The sequence below is a fragment of the Bubalus bubalis genome, chromosome 18 (assembly GCF_019923935.1).
Source record: "Bubalus bubalis isolate 160015118507 breed Murrah chromosome 18, NDDB_SH_1, whole genome shotgun sequence".
Classification (NCBI taxonomy): Eukaryota; Metazoa; Chordata; class Mammalia; order Artiodactyla; family Bovidae; genus Bubalus; species Bubalus bubalis.
Window position 1 is genome coordinate 44,240,653 of NC_059174.1, and position 17,484 is coordinate 44,258,136.

The window sequence follows — 17,484 nt, forward strand, 5'->3', positions numbered from 1 at the left end:
CATATAGTAGTGACCAGAGTAACATCCCTATCTCAAAATGTTTAGATTCTAGTGAAGGGGATAGACAGACCCAATAAACATACTAGAGAGAGATGGGACTTCCCTGGTGGCTCAGCAGTAAAGAACCCACCTGCAGTGCAGGAGACATGGGTTCAATCCCTGGGTCAGGAAGATCCTCTGAAGAAGCAAATGGCAACTGACTCCATTATTCTTGCCTGGGAAATTTCATGGACAGAGGAGCCTGGTGAGCTATAGTTCACAGGGACACAAAAGATCGGACACACTGAGCGACTAAACAATTAGAGGAAGATAAACTATGAATAAAAAGAAAGCAGAGCAAGGGTATGTAGAGTGATTCAGGTGGTATCATTATAAACAGGACAATAAAGAGTCATCTGCAGAAGCAACATATGAGTAGAGATCTGAATGAAGCAGGCAAGTTTGAGGTGAAAAGGGGATGGCTAGAACAGAATGGTGAAGCAAGGAAACAAGGGACTAAATCATGTATGTCTCTATAGGGCAAAGTAAGGAGTCTAGCTAGCTCTCATTCTGTGTGACATGAGTTCACTGGGGAGAGGAGTATTGAGTAGAGGCAGGATACAATCTACCTTCGATCTTAGCAAGATCCCTCTGGCTGCTGTGTTGAGAATTAGGGGGACAAAAGCAGAGGTAGAAGGGTCTTCTAGGAGGATGTTTCAATAATTCTGGGTGGTTTGTTGTAGGGCAGGGGTGGAGATGGTGAGAAATGATCAGATTCAGGATATAGTCTATAGTTGAAAAGGACAGAATTTTGTAGTCAGAACAGATAAAGGCCTGAGCGTGAGAAGTCCCACTATTACAAGGATGAACTGTTGAGTGCCAAGATTAGGTTTAGGGGGGAAATCTTCAGACACACAAACTTGCCAATTAGGAATTCAACTAAAGATGCTAAAGAGGCTGTGGATGTCCCCTGACACATAAGTAAACAAACGATTTGGCAGCTATTAAGCCATCAGCCACTGCAGTCACCCCCAACTGTGAACCCTGAGGGGATTCAGGATGGAGAAAAGGTTTACTAACGTTAGATAGTTAAGGAAATGATTTCAATGAGCCCAGACTCTAACTTCTTCCCATACACAGAAAAGTGTTGAATTCATTAACTTGAGATGTATGGTTTTTCTTTAAGAGTAATGTTTTGATGTTAAACTACCTGGGTTTGTTGGTTTTGCTATTTTTCAAAAACTCCTATGTATCCTGGCTTCTCCCTTACTTCTTCCGAGCAGTCCCTCAGAGCTGAGAGGCTATCTCCAGATTTAAGTCCCCACCAAACCCCCCCCCCCCGGAAGAAAGCACAATTCTCACGCTTAGGTTGAGTGTTTTTTTTTTTTTTTAAGTTAACAATGCTATGGCTTAAATGAATCCCGAGTTCACAGAACTGAACAAAACTGCAGACAGCAGGGTTTGGTCTCTGTGCAATGGCACTGAAAGCAATGAGAACCATTTGAAAGGTCTGGACAGAATCCCACTTCTAGAAGCAGCGAAGGGGAGTAGAGGGGAGACTCGCTGGGTGACAGATGCTGTAATGATGGCTCCATGAGGGGCGCAGTTGCTTCCAGAGGAAAATGACCAGGTCTCAGAGGTGCTCACCAAGAGCTTCGAGGCACGTTGGAACTTTCTAGCTTGAAGGATCCGCTTTTGCAATGAAACCGGACTCAGGACAGGTTACAAAGGGTCTGGAAATGGTGTGGGCCACAGCGGAGATCAAGAGGACCGCGAGCAGCGCCACGCCAGCCCACAGTATTCTTACATTCCGAAGCCCTGGCCTCTCCCTGATCTCCTCTCAGGCCTCGGGTAACGACAGCGACAGACCAGGCCAAGCGGCACTGCTAGGACTGCCGAGGGAACGAAGGAGCCCTAAGCCACCGGCCGCCAGGCGAATCTCGCGAGACCTCGGCCTCCCCGTCCAGCATGCCCCGCGCCGCCGCCGCTGCAGCCGCCGCCGCCGCCGCGCCGCGGCTTGAGGGCGGGAGGCTGGGGGAGGGTAGCGGAGCCGGCGCTGCCGCCATGTTGGGTCTGAGGCGGCTGCTGTAGGCGCCGACGGAGCAAGTGGGCGAGCAGAACGGCCACAGCGGCGTGGGATCTGCCTCTCTGCGAGCGGCCGGGAGCGGCGGCGGCGGCGGCGCCATGAGCGGGGGCACCCCTTACATCGGCAGCAAGATCAGCCTTATCTCCAAGGCGGAGATCCGCTACGAGGGCATCCTCTACACTATCGACACCGAGAACTCTACCGTAGCTCTCGCCAAAGGTATGCCGGGGTGGGCCTCGGGGTGGGAAGCCGGGCCGAGCGTTCGGGGCTGCGCCGAGCTCTCGGCTCGCGACCTTCTGGCTCCCTCCCCGCTCCACCGTCCTCCTTGGGGTGCCGCTCCCCTCCCTCCGTCCGGGCCCCGGCGTCGCGGGCCGGGCCGGGCCGCGGCCTCCCCGGGGCTCTCAGGGTTCCGCCTTCGATCCGGTGACTAAGGACCGCGGCCGGGTCGGGCGGGGCAGCCCTGAAGTCCGAGAACGGGCCGAAGAACACGGAGATACGCGTCTTCCAACTCCAAAATTCGGTGGTTCTGTCTTCTTAACTACCAAACAAAGCCTGAGTATTCAAAGAATTTTTCCGCCCAGCCTGAGTTTAAAGCGCTGATTTGCTGATTTTCCAGCACCCATTTTCTCGCGTTTTTTATTTCAATTCGTTGCATATTCCTCAGGTGAACTTTAAGTAATGTGCCCAAAGTTTGGGTTTCTCCTGCGACGCAGACGGCCTCGAAATGCCATTGGTACCTGGAGCAGATCACATCCCTCTTGTCTCCTGTGTGGTATTTACCTGTTAAACCGGAATCCTTCTCCAAACCTGTTGTGCAACTATCTCTTTCAAATGTTTGCTGCTCTCCTTTCGGCCTTGTTTTTGGAAATCCGGTGGGAAGAAGGGTGCCAGCTTTTTCCGGGTCCCTTGTTCCCAGGGCAGATCTAAGTGGTCAGTGGGCGCTGACCGACCCCGGTGGAGGCACTCTGGGTCCGAGAGTTCTGGGGTCGGGGAGGAAGGTGTCCACCCCAAAGTACGTACCATCGCCCAGTCTTGTGGGTTTTGTTTCCGTTCACAAGTCTGGGTTTTTGTTCCGCCAGGAAACCAGGAAGAAAATAAACTGTAGCTCCTGATCTTAAACCTCTCAAGTTGCAGGAGAGGGAAGCAAGATAACTAAGGTCATTTTCGCAGCACATCTGGGAGAGTTATAGAAAGAATAGCATGGTAAGGAGAGAAGTCCGGCGATAGGAAGAAAATTTTCTAAATCTATTTTTAAAAAAAAAATTAGTCTTTGACCGATAGGAGAGGCATTTCGCGGTATCACGCAAGTATTTAAAGATACTTTTTGGATTCCCTGGTACATCCTTTTTAAAACACTCTTGTTGGGACAGATTTTCTATCTAGGTAGGGAGTCTTTAAATTATTTTCTCTTAATTTTCTTTCCTCTCCTCTCCCACCCGTCCCTCCACCCACCCGCGTGCATATTTAGCTGTATAGTTTTAATTTTTATGGTTTTGTGGAATTGTGAAAAGGGCCCTCTAAAGTTTTTGATGAGAGCCACATACAAGCTGAAAATAGTATTTCTCATTAAAGTGATTTAATAGTTTTTTTTTTTTTAAAAAAGCATTGTTTGGCCCAATCTGACTGAAGATTTCTTGCCAGATTAGTGACTTCTCAGTGAGTTGACTGTGGTAACTTTACTTCTTACAAAGAAAATAACCTAAGCATTTTTAAGATTTCTAATGTATTCGTCTTTTTAAAAACAAAAACCTATAAGTACGTTCTTTTATGCAAGAACCTAAAAACATCTATATAGCAATGAAAAGGTTTTTTTAATCATTGATTTAATTTATGTCTGTTCTCATGGCTTTGATATGTAATCCCACGTACGTAATATATTCTTTTTTTCTAAAGAAATTTGAGTTGTTGATATAACAGAGGTTTGGGAATTGTGTTTGCAAAAATTGGAGTTACCAAATGTGGATATTATTCTACTTGGCAGTTTCTAATCTAAAACTGCTTTGTAACTGTGCAGTCAACAACCAGGCACTTATTTCAGATTTCAGAATTAGAAGTGGGATGTTTGGTGTTAAGATTTTAGAATTTATGTGATTTGCTGAGTAATTTGATATCTGAAATTCCACCTTTTTAAAAATTTGGATGAAGAGTGGCAGTCTACCCAATGAAACCAAAGGTTTATTCATGGATTTTAGACTACAGTGTGTCTAGAATACAGTATGTATTTGGATTTAGAGATCCTTGCTAACTCTTTTTAAACTATGAATTGAGTTATCTCTAACATTCTTAGAATTCTATTTAGGACGTAAATCCTTTTCCCCTTTAGAGAGAGGTGTTTTTTTTTTTTCCCCTCAGTGTGAAATATAACCACACATGTTATAAAGATACGTGGATAAAAATGAAATATTTTTAAACAAAGGTTCTTTAACTACCACCCAGGGAAAGACTGGCTTTGCCAACATCCCACAAGCCTCCCACTCCTGCATCTTCCCATCAACAACTGCTGCCTTCTTAAGCTAGATATAAATGTTATTCTGACATTGATCGTTTTATCACTTAAGTTACATCTCTGAATGATAAGAGTTTTGTCCCTGTTTGAACTTTATATAAATGGAATCATGTTGCATATATTTATTTTGGCTTTTGTTGTGACATAGTATTCCGTCATGCATGTAACTTGTTTATTTCTCCAGTTGCTTTGGATATTCTGAAGCTATTCAAATTGTTTACAGTTTTGGGCAATTATGAACAATAACTTTGTGTTTGAGTTTACTGATACATGTTTATGTAATTTTCTTTATGCTCTGTACTTTGAATTGCAGGATCCTGGGGAGTATGTCTTTATTAGATCACGAAAAACTGTTTTCCAAAGTAGTTGTTTACTAATTTTTATTTCAGTTATTAGTAAAGTATATGAGAGTTATAGTTGTTCCACATCTCTCACCAACAGTAATACTTGTAACTGCCACTTTCATCAGGTGTTTTAGTTCTGTCCAATCTGGTAGGTATGTATTTGTACCTGGTTTTAATCTTCCTGATTACTAGTGAGGTAAACACCTTTTCATATCTTGGTCATTTGGATTTCATCTTCCATGAAGTGCCTTTGAAATCTTTTGCCCATTTTCCTGTTGAAATGCATGCTGCTGTTGTTTTTCTTGAGTTCAGTATCATAATATGAATCCTTTGCTGGATATATCTGTTGCAAGTATCTTTTCTCATTTAATGGTTTCTTTTGGTGTATAGAAGTTCTTCCTTCTATTGTAAATATGTTACCACTCTTTTCCATTGTGACTAATGTTTCTTGTCCTTTTTTTTTTTTCCTTTAAAGGAGCTTTTCCCTACCCAAGGATCATGGACTTACTTTGATTATCTTATCAAAACTTTTCTGTTTTGCCTTTTCACATTTAGGCCTGTGATGCCCCTGTAATTGCTTTTGTGTATGTTGTGAGGTATTTAAATCTTTACATTTAGTAAGGAAGTCACTTGGCTTATATGGTCCAGATTATAATTTAGTTTCTTTACTTGGATATTACTTATAATTTAAATCCATCCGGAACTATAAAATACTCTTGATATTTTGGGCTAGCTCTGTTTAATGTAGTATATAATTAGGATGACCATATGGCCTGTTTTGCCCTGGTGGAAAGTCCTTGTTTGTGCCTGTTATTTTGGCGAAATTGTTAAAACATCCTTTTTCTCTCTTGAAAATCTTGCAGTTTGGATAATAAATTGTATGGTCCCACTGTATGTAGTCAAAAGCCCAATGCCAGAGGTACTGCCAAATAGGTGTTACCTTTTATTTTCTGCTAGAGATTTCACAGACTAGCTTTAGTTCTATAAAAGTGAAATTGAGATAGGTTTGATGAACTTTGATACATTGGAATCTTCTAAATCAATGTCAGGAAGTTTTAAGGGCAAGTAAGGAAGAATTTAATGTCAGTGTAAGTATGTTAATAGATAATCTGGATTGTTGTTTGTTTCTTGAGGTCTTTATCACGGGTCTGAGTTTTTTTTCTTCTAGTACTGATCATGACCTACATGTAATCATCTTTGTTTATTTGCATGTGTTTACTGTCTGAGCCCCTGGGATGAACAGATATTTATTAAATGAATGAATAAATGAAAATTATTTAGCATTTTAGTTCATTAATCTTATAGAAGTCTCTTGGGGATATCTCTAAGTATTTGCAGTTGTATCGCTTTAAAATTAAAATACATAAAGTATGTTCCCTCCACCAACAGTAAGAAATTTTGGAGAATGGGAATATAAGAGAATAAAATCTTTTTTTTTTTTTTTGGCTGTGCTGGGTCTTTTTGTGCACGGGCTTTCTCTAGTTGCTGTGAACAGTACTGCATGGGCTTCTCATTGCAGTAGCTTCTCTTGTTGCAGAGCACAGGCTCTAGGTGCATGGGCTTCAGTAGGTGCAGCTCACAGGCTCCAGAGCACAGGCTCAGTAGTTGTGGCATATGGGCTTGGTTGCTCTGTGACATGTGGAATCTTCCCAAACCAGGCAGATTCTTATCCACTGTACCACCAGAGAAGTCCAGGATAAAATCTTAAGACATGCATGATATAAATGACATTGTTGGGGAGACAGAGTTTTTCACCTTATGGCTCAAGCTTAATTATAATTTTCATTTAAAATTTAAAGAAGAATCAATTCAGAATGTTTGAGGGAGCTGCAAAGTGATGATGTGCATCAGTAGTTTGTAGGATACTTCCAATTGTATATGCACTTGTATTTGTGAATATGACACCCAAACACATAATAGATCCTGGATACCAAGAGATTCCTCACAGAATGGAAACTTTGTAAAGGCAAGGGTTTTGTCTCATTCATTGCTCTGTCCTTAGCAGCTGGAATAGTGCCAGGCACAGAGCAGACCCTTGGTAAATATTTGAATAAATGAAAGGAAACATAGCTTTTGAAGGTTTCTCATTGTGGGAATCTCAAAGTTGGAGGAAACTTACATATCCTATAAGCATTATATATGTGGATTTTAAAAGTATTTAAGTAAAATAGACTCATTTCAGTTCAGTCACTCAGTCATGACTCTGCGACCCCATGGACTGCAGTATGCCAGTTACCTGTCCGTCACCAGCTCCTGGTGCTTGCTCAGACTAATGTCCATTGAGTTGGTGATGCCATCCAACCATCTTATCCTCTGTCGTCCCCTTCTTCTACCTTTAGTCTTTCCCAGAGTAAGGGTCTTTTCCAGTGAGTCAGTTCTTTGCATCAGGTGGTCAAAATAGACTAAATAGACAAAAGTGAGTAAAATTCTTATCTAACATGCATTTAGTTAACTGTACCTGGTTAATAAACCCTTAAAATGAAAATCATGTTGCCATTGAATTAGGAAAAGAGACTTTGTGAGGAAGAATGATTATATAAGCCAGCTGCTTTTAAAACAAACAGTTTGTTCTTAAAGAATCAAGTGATTGGTGGAGGAATATAAAAGTGGGTAAGTTGGTGGGTAAGTGGGTAATGGATTATATTGCCCATTGGCGTAGCTTACTCACCTCTTGATTGTTAATTATCCACATAGTCATAAACTCCAGAGAGAGTGGGAGAGCTTGTGTTGGATGAAATGCCTGTGAAGTGCTTTATTGATTTCTTGCCTTCTCTCTGATTTGGGGATCTGAATCTAGCAATTCACAAAATCACTACTTAGGAACAGCAAAGATCTAGTGAAACTTAATGCTGCAGTTTCTTTTGGTTGCCCTATTTAGTGAGATTGCCAGAACTTGGAGCCTTGGAAACAGTTTGTTGTTGTTGCATAGTCCTCAGAAATTCTTGGTAATTCTGAGAGTCTCAGGTCAGGTGCCAGAAACTAACTGTACATTTTCCAGTAGAGTAAGAAAAGCCATGGCTTTCTTTTTCTTTCTTTCTTTCTTTTTTTATATTTATTTCTTTTGTTTGGTTGCACCAGGATCTTCAGTCTTCTTTGCAGTCTGTGGGGTCTTTAGTTGTGGCATGTGGGATCTAGTTCCCTAACCAGGAGTCAAACCCAGGCCCCCTGCATTGGGCGCTCAGGGAAGCCACTGGACCATCAGGAATGTCCCAAGACATGACTATCTGAATTGGAAGTAAAGAAAACAATATAAAGCCTGAGGAAAATAATAATAGAAGAAGAGAAATAGTTAGAGTAAAGAGATCTTACCTGTGTGACACATAGCAAGAGTTTTGTATTTAACTCAGTGCCAAAGTAGTAATAGCAGTAACTGTAGATGGTTTAACTTGAATTTATTACTCCATGATAGAAGGTGCTCTCTATAGGAGCAATTTACCTTTTATTTTCTCTGTGATACTTTAAAGTAGTACTTCAGTTAGCTATTTTAAAAACTGGATATCAATGAAGTAAAATTTTTAATGAATCAAGTGTGAGTTAGTCTGTGAAGTATTTTACTCACAAAGATTTATTCTAGTGTTGGTTTTTGGAAGCAAATGTGACCTAAAAGGCCAGTTGGAAAACTTAGTAGTGTCCTTGGACAAGTAATTTAATCTCAGCTTTAACTTCATATTTTAAGTAAGGATAGTGACGTGCATCTTTCAGAGTCATTCTCAGAATTAAATGAGATAATACCAGAAGTATTGTAATAACTAGTTTGTTACAGTGCTTACTAGAGTAGCTTTCTCATTGTTATTTCCAACCACTATCTCCATCTTTGTCTAGGCAACCCATCTCCCGGAGAAGGCAATGGTAACCCACTCCAGTACTCTTGCCTGGAAAATCCCATGGACGGAGGAGCCTGGTAGGCTGCAGTCCATGGGGTCGCTAGGAGTGGGACATGACTGAGCGACTTCACTTTCACTTTTCACTTTCATGCATTGGAGAAGGAAATGGCAACCCACTCCTGTGTTCTTGCCTGGAGACTCTCAGAGACGGGGGAGCCTGGTGGGCTGCTGTCTGGGGTCGCACAGAGTTGGACACGACTGAAGTGACTTAGCAGCAGCAACCCATCTCCATCAGTCATTCAGATCTACTGTAGCCTACAGTCTGTTGATCTTACTACCTTTCATTGACCCACACACTCCTTATAACTTTACCCCCTGTTTTAATTCCATGAGGAGTTGTTACAGTCAGAATGGAGCTTATACTGTCAACCCTCTTCCTCCTCCCACTTTTTGTACAAACCTCACAGCCCTGATTATATCAGCATAGACATGCTGGCCAGTTTCACTGTACATTTATGTTCACTAAGCCCAGAAGTCATGGTTACTTCCCATATATTGTATGTCCTTAGTCCATTCATTCCGGTTTTGTACATGACCATTCCATTCCTTGTTTTCCTCAGACTTCTATCATCTCTTCCCCCATCTTCACTTTCAGCCTGTGAACCTTGCTTTTTCTTTATTTGAGGAGAGAATAGCAAACAGAAGAGAATTTTGCTCAACTTATCCCACATGCGCCCAGTAACCTGCATCTGTCCCAAACCTCTCCTTTTCTTTGTTTAGATCAAGTGTTCTCTCCTAAGGTCACCCATGCATTTGTGCAGTAGGTTTCATCCCCTCTTAATGATTCAAGGACATTGCTCCAACAGCCTCTCCTGCATATTCAGTTTCTCCTTCTCTACCAGACCTTTCCTGTCTACTCACAGATACGCTGTTATTTCACCCATGTTAAAAACAGCAGCAGCAACAACAACAAAAACACTGCTATTCGTAACGCAGTTACTCTTTTCTATCTACTGCCCCCTCTCTCTCCTTCCCTTTACACCAAAGCTCCTTGAAGAAGTTGTCTATGTCAAGGTTGCTGGAGATTTCCACATTGCCAACTTCAGTGGCTGGTTCTTATCCTCAGTCTACTTGACTGATCAGCAATATACTGCTCAGTCGATCTCATCTGCTTCTAACCGTTTTTTCACTTGATGTGATCCTAGTTTTCTCTTAGACCTCACTGTCTCCTTTTTGATTCTTCAACTCCTAATCCTCTCATTGTTGGAGGATGCCAGGGCTTAGTTCACATCTTCACTCTCTTATTCTCTTTCTTTTTTCTTTTGTGTTGTTTACAGATTATTTCCTTGTTTTATCATGTGCACTCTTCTCTTGATTTCATTCTGAATTTCATGACTTCAGATGCTGTCTATAGATTATTGTCTCCATCCTGCACCCCTCCTGCAGACTCCTGATTTGTGTATCCATCGGCTTCCTTAATATTTCCACCTGGAGGGATGTCTGCTAGGCACCTCCCATTCATTATGTCCCAAACCTATTTCTTCATCTAGTCCTTTCCTTCTAATTGAATGACAATTTATTCTTTTAGTTGGTTAAGATAAAAAGATCTTTGAGTCATCCTTAAATTTATCTCACGTACTGTGATTCTGATCTTGTCAACTAATTCCAAGATATATGCAGAATTTTACTTCTTACCACCTCTGCTACTTTACTACTTTGCATTATTTCTGTCCAGTCTATTCAGAGACATTCAGGGGTTCCTGTTTCTTGTTTACCATGTTGACTTCTTAGTTGGTTCTTTTCCCCTCAGTTTTGCATAAGTGCATCTTTGTCATTAAAAAAAAAGGTGGGATGTGTGGGTGGCAAATTTTCTTAGTGAATCTATGTTGTTCTTGATTGCTTGATGACTGGCTATATTATTATGAATTCAGATTGTTTTTTCATATGGACATTTTGAATTATTGGATTATTGTATTCTAACATTCTGGTGTTGCTGATACCAATTTGATTCTCACTTTTCTCTCTGGAAGTTCTTGGAGTTTCGAAATGTTGCCACACTGGAGTGTGTTTTTCCTGAGTGTTTTCACTGGGCCTTGTAAATCTGAAGACTCAAGTTTCTTTAACCTAGTAAATTTGCTCTCTTTGTCCAACTCTCAGATTAGTTTCTCTTTCACTCCTGTGTTTTTTGTTTTATTTTTTAACTCCTATTGGATAAACTTATTTTTAATTAATTAATTTGCTTTTAAAAATATTTTTATATCTCTGTTGGTTCTATCTTTGGGAGATTAAAATACAAAACCAACCATAAGGAAGAATACCCAACAAAGCAGCTTAGAGGGTTGAGGCTAAATTTAGACTGCAAATTGGACATGCTTTTCCTTTTTCTTCCTGTTTATAAGTCTTAACTGAAACTAAATGAGAAGGCATTTTTTTAAAACACATAAACCCATAAAAGAGAAAGTAGAATTGGAAAGGGGACAACAGCAACAAAATTTTGAAGGGTGAAAAAAAAGTTTTTGTCTTTTGAGTTTAAATGTCTTAGCAGAATTCAGCTGCAGACTAAGGAGGCAGTGGGTAAAGCCAAGAAGTAAACCTGATTTGTACCCAAAGTCCTAAAAGTCTCAGGAATTGGCATCATCATATGCAGTGAAAACAAGGACTGTAGTAATTGGGTGAAGATAGAGGTCAGAACTGGAAGATTAACTTGAAATTTGTTTCAACAGTGGTCAGATTTCCAAAGCCTCTTTTGCATTTCCCACATCTGGATGGATAGCTACTTTTCTCCGATCCTGGTACTCTGGGGAGGTTAAACTAGAGATTCTGGAGAAACCTCAGCACATTTAGGAGCAGAGGTACCTACCACACCAAAGACAGCATGGAGCACAGGCAGCATAAGGGAAGCTTACACATGCCTGGGGCTTATTACATCCATTCAGGAGAATTGCTGAGTACCTTTTATGACTACAGGTTAGACACTGTGCTATATGCTAGGAAACCAAAGAGCCAGAGACAAGGTTCTTGAGGACCCAGCAGCTAAGGTAGGGCCTGACAGATAGTCACAGTTAGCCACAGGAAGAGGATGTCTAGGAAAAAGTGTCCAGTCCTAGGTCATGGAGAGTTTTGCAGTCTTTTGGGAAAGTGAACCAAAGTCACAAAGGAAAGAGAACCAACAGCTCTGGAAGGTCCCAATGAAAATGTGTCAAATAACAGACTCCAGCCCCTCCCTCCCCTTTTATTTTTCTTCCCCTGCTACATTTATCTTAGTTTATTCAGTTTGTCATTTGAATAGCACAATAACAAGTCTTGAGTTTTCTTGGTGGGTTGTAAAGTGAAAGTGAAAGTCGCTCAGGTGTGTCCAACTCTCTCTGACCCCATGGACTGTGCAGTCCATGGAATTCTCCAGGTCAGAATACTGGAGTGGGTAGCTGTTCCCTCCTCCAGGGGATCTTCCCAACCCAGAGATCAAACCCATGTCTCCTACATTGCAGGTGGATTCTTTACCAACTGAGCTATCAGGTGGATTGTAAGGATCCCTGGAAAGTTTTTAGCCAATGAAGTGATTTGTCAGAGTCCAGCTGTAGGATTTTATGCTGACAGCATTGTGCAAAAATTGTGAGTGAGGGACAATTTGAGCTGACAGTATTGAATGATAGTACCTATAATGATTCCTATCCACCAAAATTAGGAAAGGAGCAAGAGGGAATCACATTTATCCTTCTAGATGCTACTTGAGCATCCTCACCCCTTCAAAGCCTTCCCCAGTTACCCTAGTCAGAAACTATATTGCATCTTCTGTGTTTGCAGTTTATCTTCTGTTTTTTTGTGTGTGCTTAGCAAACTTTTCTTATTTTTCGCTATAGACTATTTTTCAACATCTTTCCCTCCTTGTGTCCTTTGTGCTTAACAAATTAACTGTTGATAATATGAAGGATTATTATTTCTGAAGTCTCCTTCATCAGAAAATGTGTGGTTGAACTTGACGTTTTATAGGAAAGGACACTATGATAAATGAAGATGGTATGTATTGAGGACATTTTATTTTCTCAGATTAGTAAGTATTACTAAGTAATAATAAGTATTAATAATTAATAAGTATTTACTTTTGCTGTCCTGTGCTTTACAGAACTGTTTCAGGATCTCTCCAGTTGCCATTTCAAAAAAGTCCTATTTTTGTGTTTTGCATTACTGCTGCTGCTGTTTTGTATCACCATCTAAATTATCAAAGTGCCTTTTTGTTTTATAATTCTTTCTTCTTGGCACTCTTTCCAAATTCTTAGGCTACTCATTATTTTCTTGTACTCAATCTGAAATGCTAATGGTTGAACAAAGAAAGGTATGTCTTGAGTAAATCTGCACATATTAATAATCCACTGGGAGGAAGCAAGTGAAGTTGCAGGGTCTCAAATCTATAATCATGGAAGGTGACATTGGGCTGAAAGAAATGTAGAAGTCTTTCTTCCCCCAAAACTGTGAGAAAGAGGGGAGAAAATGAGTGAAGATAAGAAATGTATTAATGAAAAGGACGAGATTATTTGGAGTCATTTTAGTCAAAGAGGAGTTTACTTTCACTTTTAGAATTAAGTGATAAAGGAGTTGGTTTTAAGAATATGTTTGAAAAGGTGAGAGGAAAGTTATGTGGGCCATGAACTCGGTTATCTTAGAGTCACCAGTGACTGGCATGTGATGCTGAGGAGATTGAGAATACTGCAGAGAGGTCAATAGTAAAGTCACTGTTGGGGAGGACAGGTCTGAAGTACGTACAAGAAAGGATTACAGAGGCTGGAGACAGATGGTTTTATTTAGCGCAGTATTAGACCCTAACAGAAAGTAGTGTGGATACAGGTGAAGAATGGACCAAAGCAGAGACTACAAGGTGTGCCAAAAGTGGAGGTTTGCAGTTACAAGCTGTGACGTGATTTCAAAGAGCAGCCCTGTGGAATCTTATATTTTAAATCTCCCCACCCAAGTTAAAAAAAAAAAACCTGGAGCCCACTTACCACTATCCTGCTCTCAGGGTCTGTGGGTACTGTGTTGTAGAAGAGATAGTTTGATAAATGAAGATCTTTTAATATTTAATTAAACCTTGTGTTAAACCCTTATATAACAGCTTATTCCAAATATGTAGTATCTCAAATAGTTTCAGCAAGAGTTTGTATAGCATACTGGATATGCACTAAGAACTGTACTTAAAGATAAATGTAAGGAAAATAGAAATACCAAGTAGAGCTTTTTGTTTGTTTGGTTTTAGATTTATTTCTTTTACCTTAGCTGTTGTGATGGGTCTTTGTTGTTACACATGGACTTTCTTTAGTTGCGATGAGCGGAGGCTATTCTCTTGTGGAGCATGGACTCTGAGCATATGGGCTTAGTTGCTCCATGGCATGTGGGATCTTCCCGGATCAGGGATTGAACTGGTGTCCCTTGCATTGTAAGGCAGATTCATAACCACTGGACCACCAGGGAAGCCCCCAAATGTAGATTTTCAGCACTTCCCCCCAACCCCCATTTGATGCTTATATGCTGGGGGTTTTTTTTAATCCATGTGCTATACTTTCTGTTTTCCCATCCTATTGATGTCCAGCTGTTATTTCTTTTTGCTGTAAATAGTCATTTTCCCATTTTATTCTAAGTAGGTTTATTGTATAGTTTAATTCAATTCCTTTGGTATTCAACAGTGCTCAGTAATTTTGGAAATAGCTTACTTAATAGCTTTTTCCACTCTGAAATTTATTCAAGAAATATTCAAATGTCAGCACTATTTAGGGCGCTGTGTTAGCTACTTGTGTTAATTGCAAGGATACAAATCTTTGTCCTGAAGATCTTTCGATTTTAAAAGAGGTCACTATATACAGTGGTAGAATGCTGTATGATTTTTAAAGGAAGAATATGTTACCAGCACCTGGCAATCACTGGTGGAGTTGTGTGATGGCTAGTGTTAGGTCACTTTGCCGGGGCCACTGTGAGCTTAGTTGCGCAGGCATTCCGACTTTTTGCGACCCCAGGGACTGTAGCCCGCCAGGCTCCTCTGTCCATGGGGATTCTCCAGGCAAGAATACTAGAGTGGGTTGCCATGCCCTCCTCCAGGGAATCTTCCCAACCCAGGGATCGAACCCACGTCTCCCACATTGCGGATGGATTCTTTACCCTCTGAGCCATAAGGGAAGCCCACTCATAGCCAGGCCACAGTGCCCAGATATTTGGTCAGATATTCTGGATGTTTCTGAAGGTTTGTTTGGTTTTTTTTAAACCAGATTAATATTTAAATTATTGTACTTTAAGTAAAGCATCTTTGCTCCCCCATGATGTGGATGTGGGTGGGCCTCATCCAGTCAGGTTGAAGGTCCTAATAGAACAAAGACTGACCTCCTCTGAGCCAGGAGGAAAGAATTCTACCACCAAACCACCTTTGGACTCAAACTGCAACTCTTCTCCAGGTCTCCAGCCTGCTGGCCTAATCTGTACATTTTGGATTTTCATATGAGCCAATTTCTTAAATCTCTCTGTGTCTATATATGTGCATTCTGTTGGTTCTGTTTCTCTGCAGAACTATGATGAATATAAGTAGTATCTAAGCTGAAATTTAGGATAGGTCACGTGTGGAGAGGCACTTTGGTGGAGGACAGAAAACGGTCTGTATGGAGAATGATGAGCTTGGTTTGAACTCACATTTGGTTAAGTGATTGGGACCAGGTCTTGCAATTGATACTTGAGAGGAGTTTTACTTTTAAGACTACTTCATAAATGTTATTATGGATTTCTATCTGAACTTAGTTTCCCAACTTATTTTTGGACATTTCTTGAATAATCAACCTTTTGTTTATTGCTCTCACATTTTAGTATTCAGGAGACTTGTTTTTCTTATTTATCAATCAGTATCAGAGTCTAATTTATAATTTTTAGTTTGTGTCCAAAAGTTAAGGCTTTTGGGAAATATTAGTGTTATTTTGATGGTCCCAGCTACATTTAACTATGGATATATTTATCATATTTAAACTTAACAAAGCTTTGGTATTTTATAATGGAGTTACTGTATTGGGAATTTGGTCACTACAGCTCTTCCCTCTTGTTGTGTACTTTGACTATATGTGTGGGTATTAAGGGTCTTCCCCTGGTGGCCAAGTGGTAAAGAACCCGCCTACTAATGCAGGAGAAATGAGTTCTAATTTTGCGTCGGGAAGATCCCCTGGAAAAGGAAAATGGCATCCCATTCTAGAATTCTTACCTAGGAAATCCTGTGGACAGAGGAGCCTGGCCGGCTGCAGTCCATAGGGACACAGTTCAGTGACTGAGTATGCACATACGTGGGTATTAATACACTGTGAACCAAGTTTGACATTAGTGTATGTTTGAGTTTGCCATGATGTAAAGATAGAGTGGCTCAGACGGTGAAGAGTCTGCCTACAACACGGGAGACCTGGGTTCGATCCCTGGGTCAGGAAGATCCCCTGGAGAAGGAAATGGCTACCCATTCCTGGAAAATCCCATGGATGGAGGAGCCTGGTCGGCTACAGTCCATGGGGTCACAAAGACACGACTGAGCAAATTCACTTCAGCTTCAGAGATAGAGATATTTTAGATAAATGATTTTGCCAGAACTTTGACCTTATTTCTTTTTTTATTAAAAAAAAAGTATCATCGGATGCATTTCTATTAATAAATCTTTGCTATTTGTAGCCAGAAGTAGGGAATTGATTATATTCTTTTAAGACTAATGCAGGAAAAAAAAAAAAAGACTAATGCAGGAAAAAATACTTTCCCTACTTCCACTCTTTTGAAAGGTAGCCTAAAATGTGGACTTTTCTATTTTGGGAAATAAGAAAAACTAGAATACTTACTAAAGCAATGTAACAATGTGAAGTTAAGAGTATAGAGGACAACTACTCCTAGTTTCAGCATTATATTCCAACTATTACTGTCATTTTGTGTTTTCTCTTACTGCTGTATTTGTAGTGGGGCGTGTGTGTGTGTTTCGTTTTTGTTTTTTGCCTCACCTCAAGGCATGTGGGACCTTAGTTCCTGGGAGACCAGGAATGGAACCTATACCCCTGCAGTGGAAGTGCAGGACTGCCAGGGAAGTCCCTGTGTGTGTTATTGAAGTAAAATTCAAATAACATAAAATTAACCATCATAAAATGTATGATTTAATCTAGTCACAGTGTTGTGTAACCATCAGTTTAGTCGCTCAGTTGTCTAACTCTTTGAGACCCAATGGACTGCAGCACACCAGGCCTCCCTGTCCATTGCTAACTCCCAGAGTTTACTCAAATTCATGTCCATTGAGTTAGTGATGCGATCCAACCATCTCATCCCTTCTTTTCCTGCCTTCAATCTTTCCCAGCATCAGGGTCTTTTCCAGAAGACAAGTCAGCTCTTCTCATCAGGTGGCCAAAGTATTGGAGCTTCAACATCAGTTCTTCCAATGAATATTCAGGGCTGATTTCCTTTAGGATTGAATAGTTTGATCTCCTTGCTGTCCAGGGGACTCTCAGGAGTCTTCTCCAACCCCATAGTTCAAAAGCATTAATTTTTCGGTGCTCAGCTTTATGGTCCAACTCTCACATCCATACATGACTACTGGAAAAATAATACCTTTGACTAGATGGACCTTTGTCGGCAAGGTAATGTCTCTGCTTGTTAGTATGCTGACTAGGTTGGTCATAGCTTTTCTTCCAAGGAGTAAGCATCTTTTAATTGCATGGATGCAGTCACCATCTGCGGTGATTTTGGAGCCCAAGAAAATAAAGT

At 40.7% G+C, this 17,484-nt stretch overlaps 1 protein-coding gene across 8 annotated transcripts in view; it reads left to right on the forward strand.

Annotated features, from left to right (window-relative positions):
- The first annotated feature begins 1,971 nt into the window (after nt 1–1,971).
- Nucleotides 1,972–17,484, forward strand: part of LSM14A (LSM14A mRNA processing body assembly factor) — a 53,808-nt gene continuing 38,295 nt past the window's right edge. For 4 of the 8 annotated variants that reach the window (XM_006042944.3, XM_044932196.1, XR_006546425.1 and 1 more), the window contains exon 1: nt 1,974–2,284. In XM_006042944.3, the coding sequence (XP_006043006.1) occupies nt 2,164–2,284 (121 nt within the window). In that variant the 5' untranslated portion in view covers nt 1,974–2,163. Of the gene's footprint in view, nt 2,285–17,484 lie in introns of all 8 variants that reach the window. The other 4 variants (XM_044932195.1, XM_044932197.1, XM_006042942.3 and 1 more) reach the window with 2 other exon arrangements.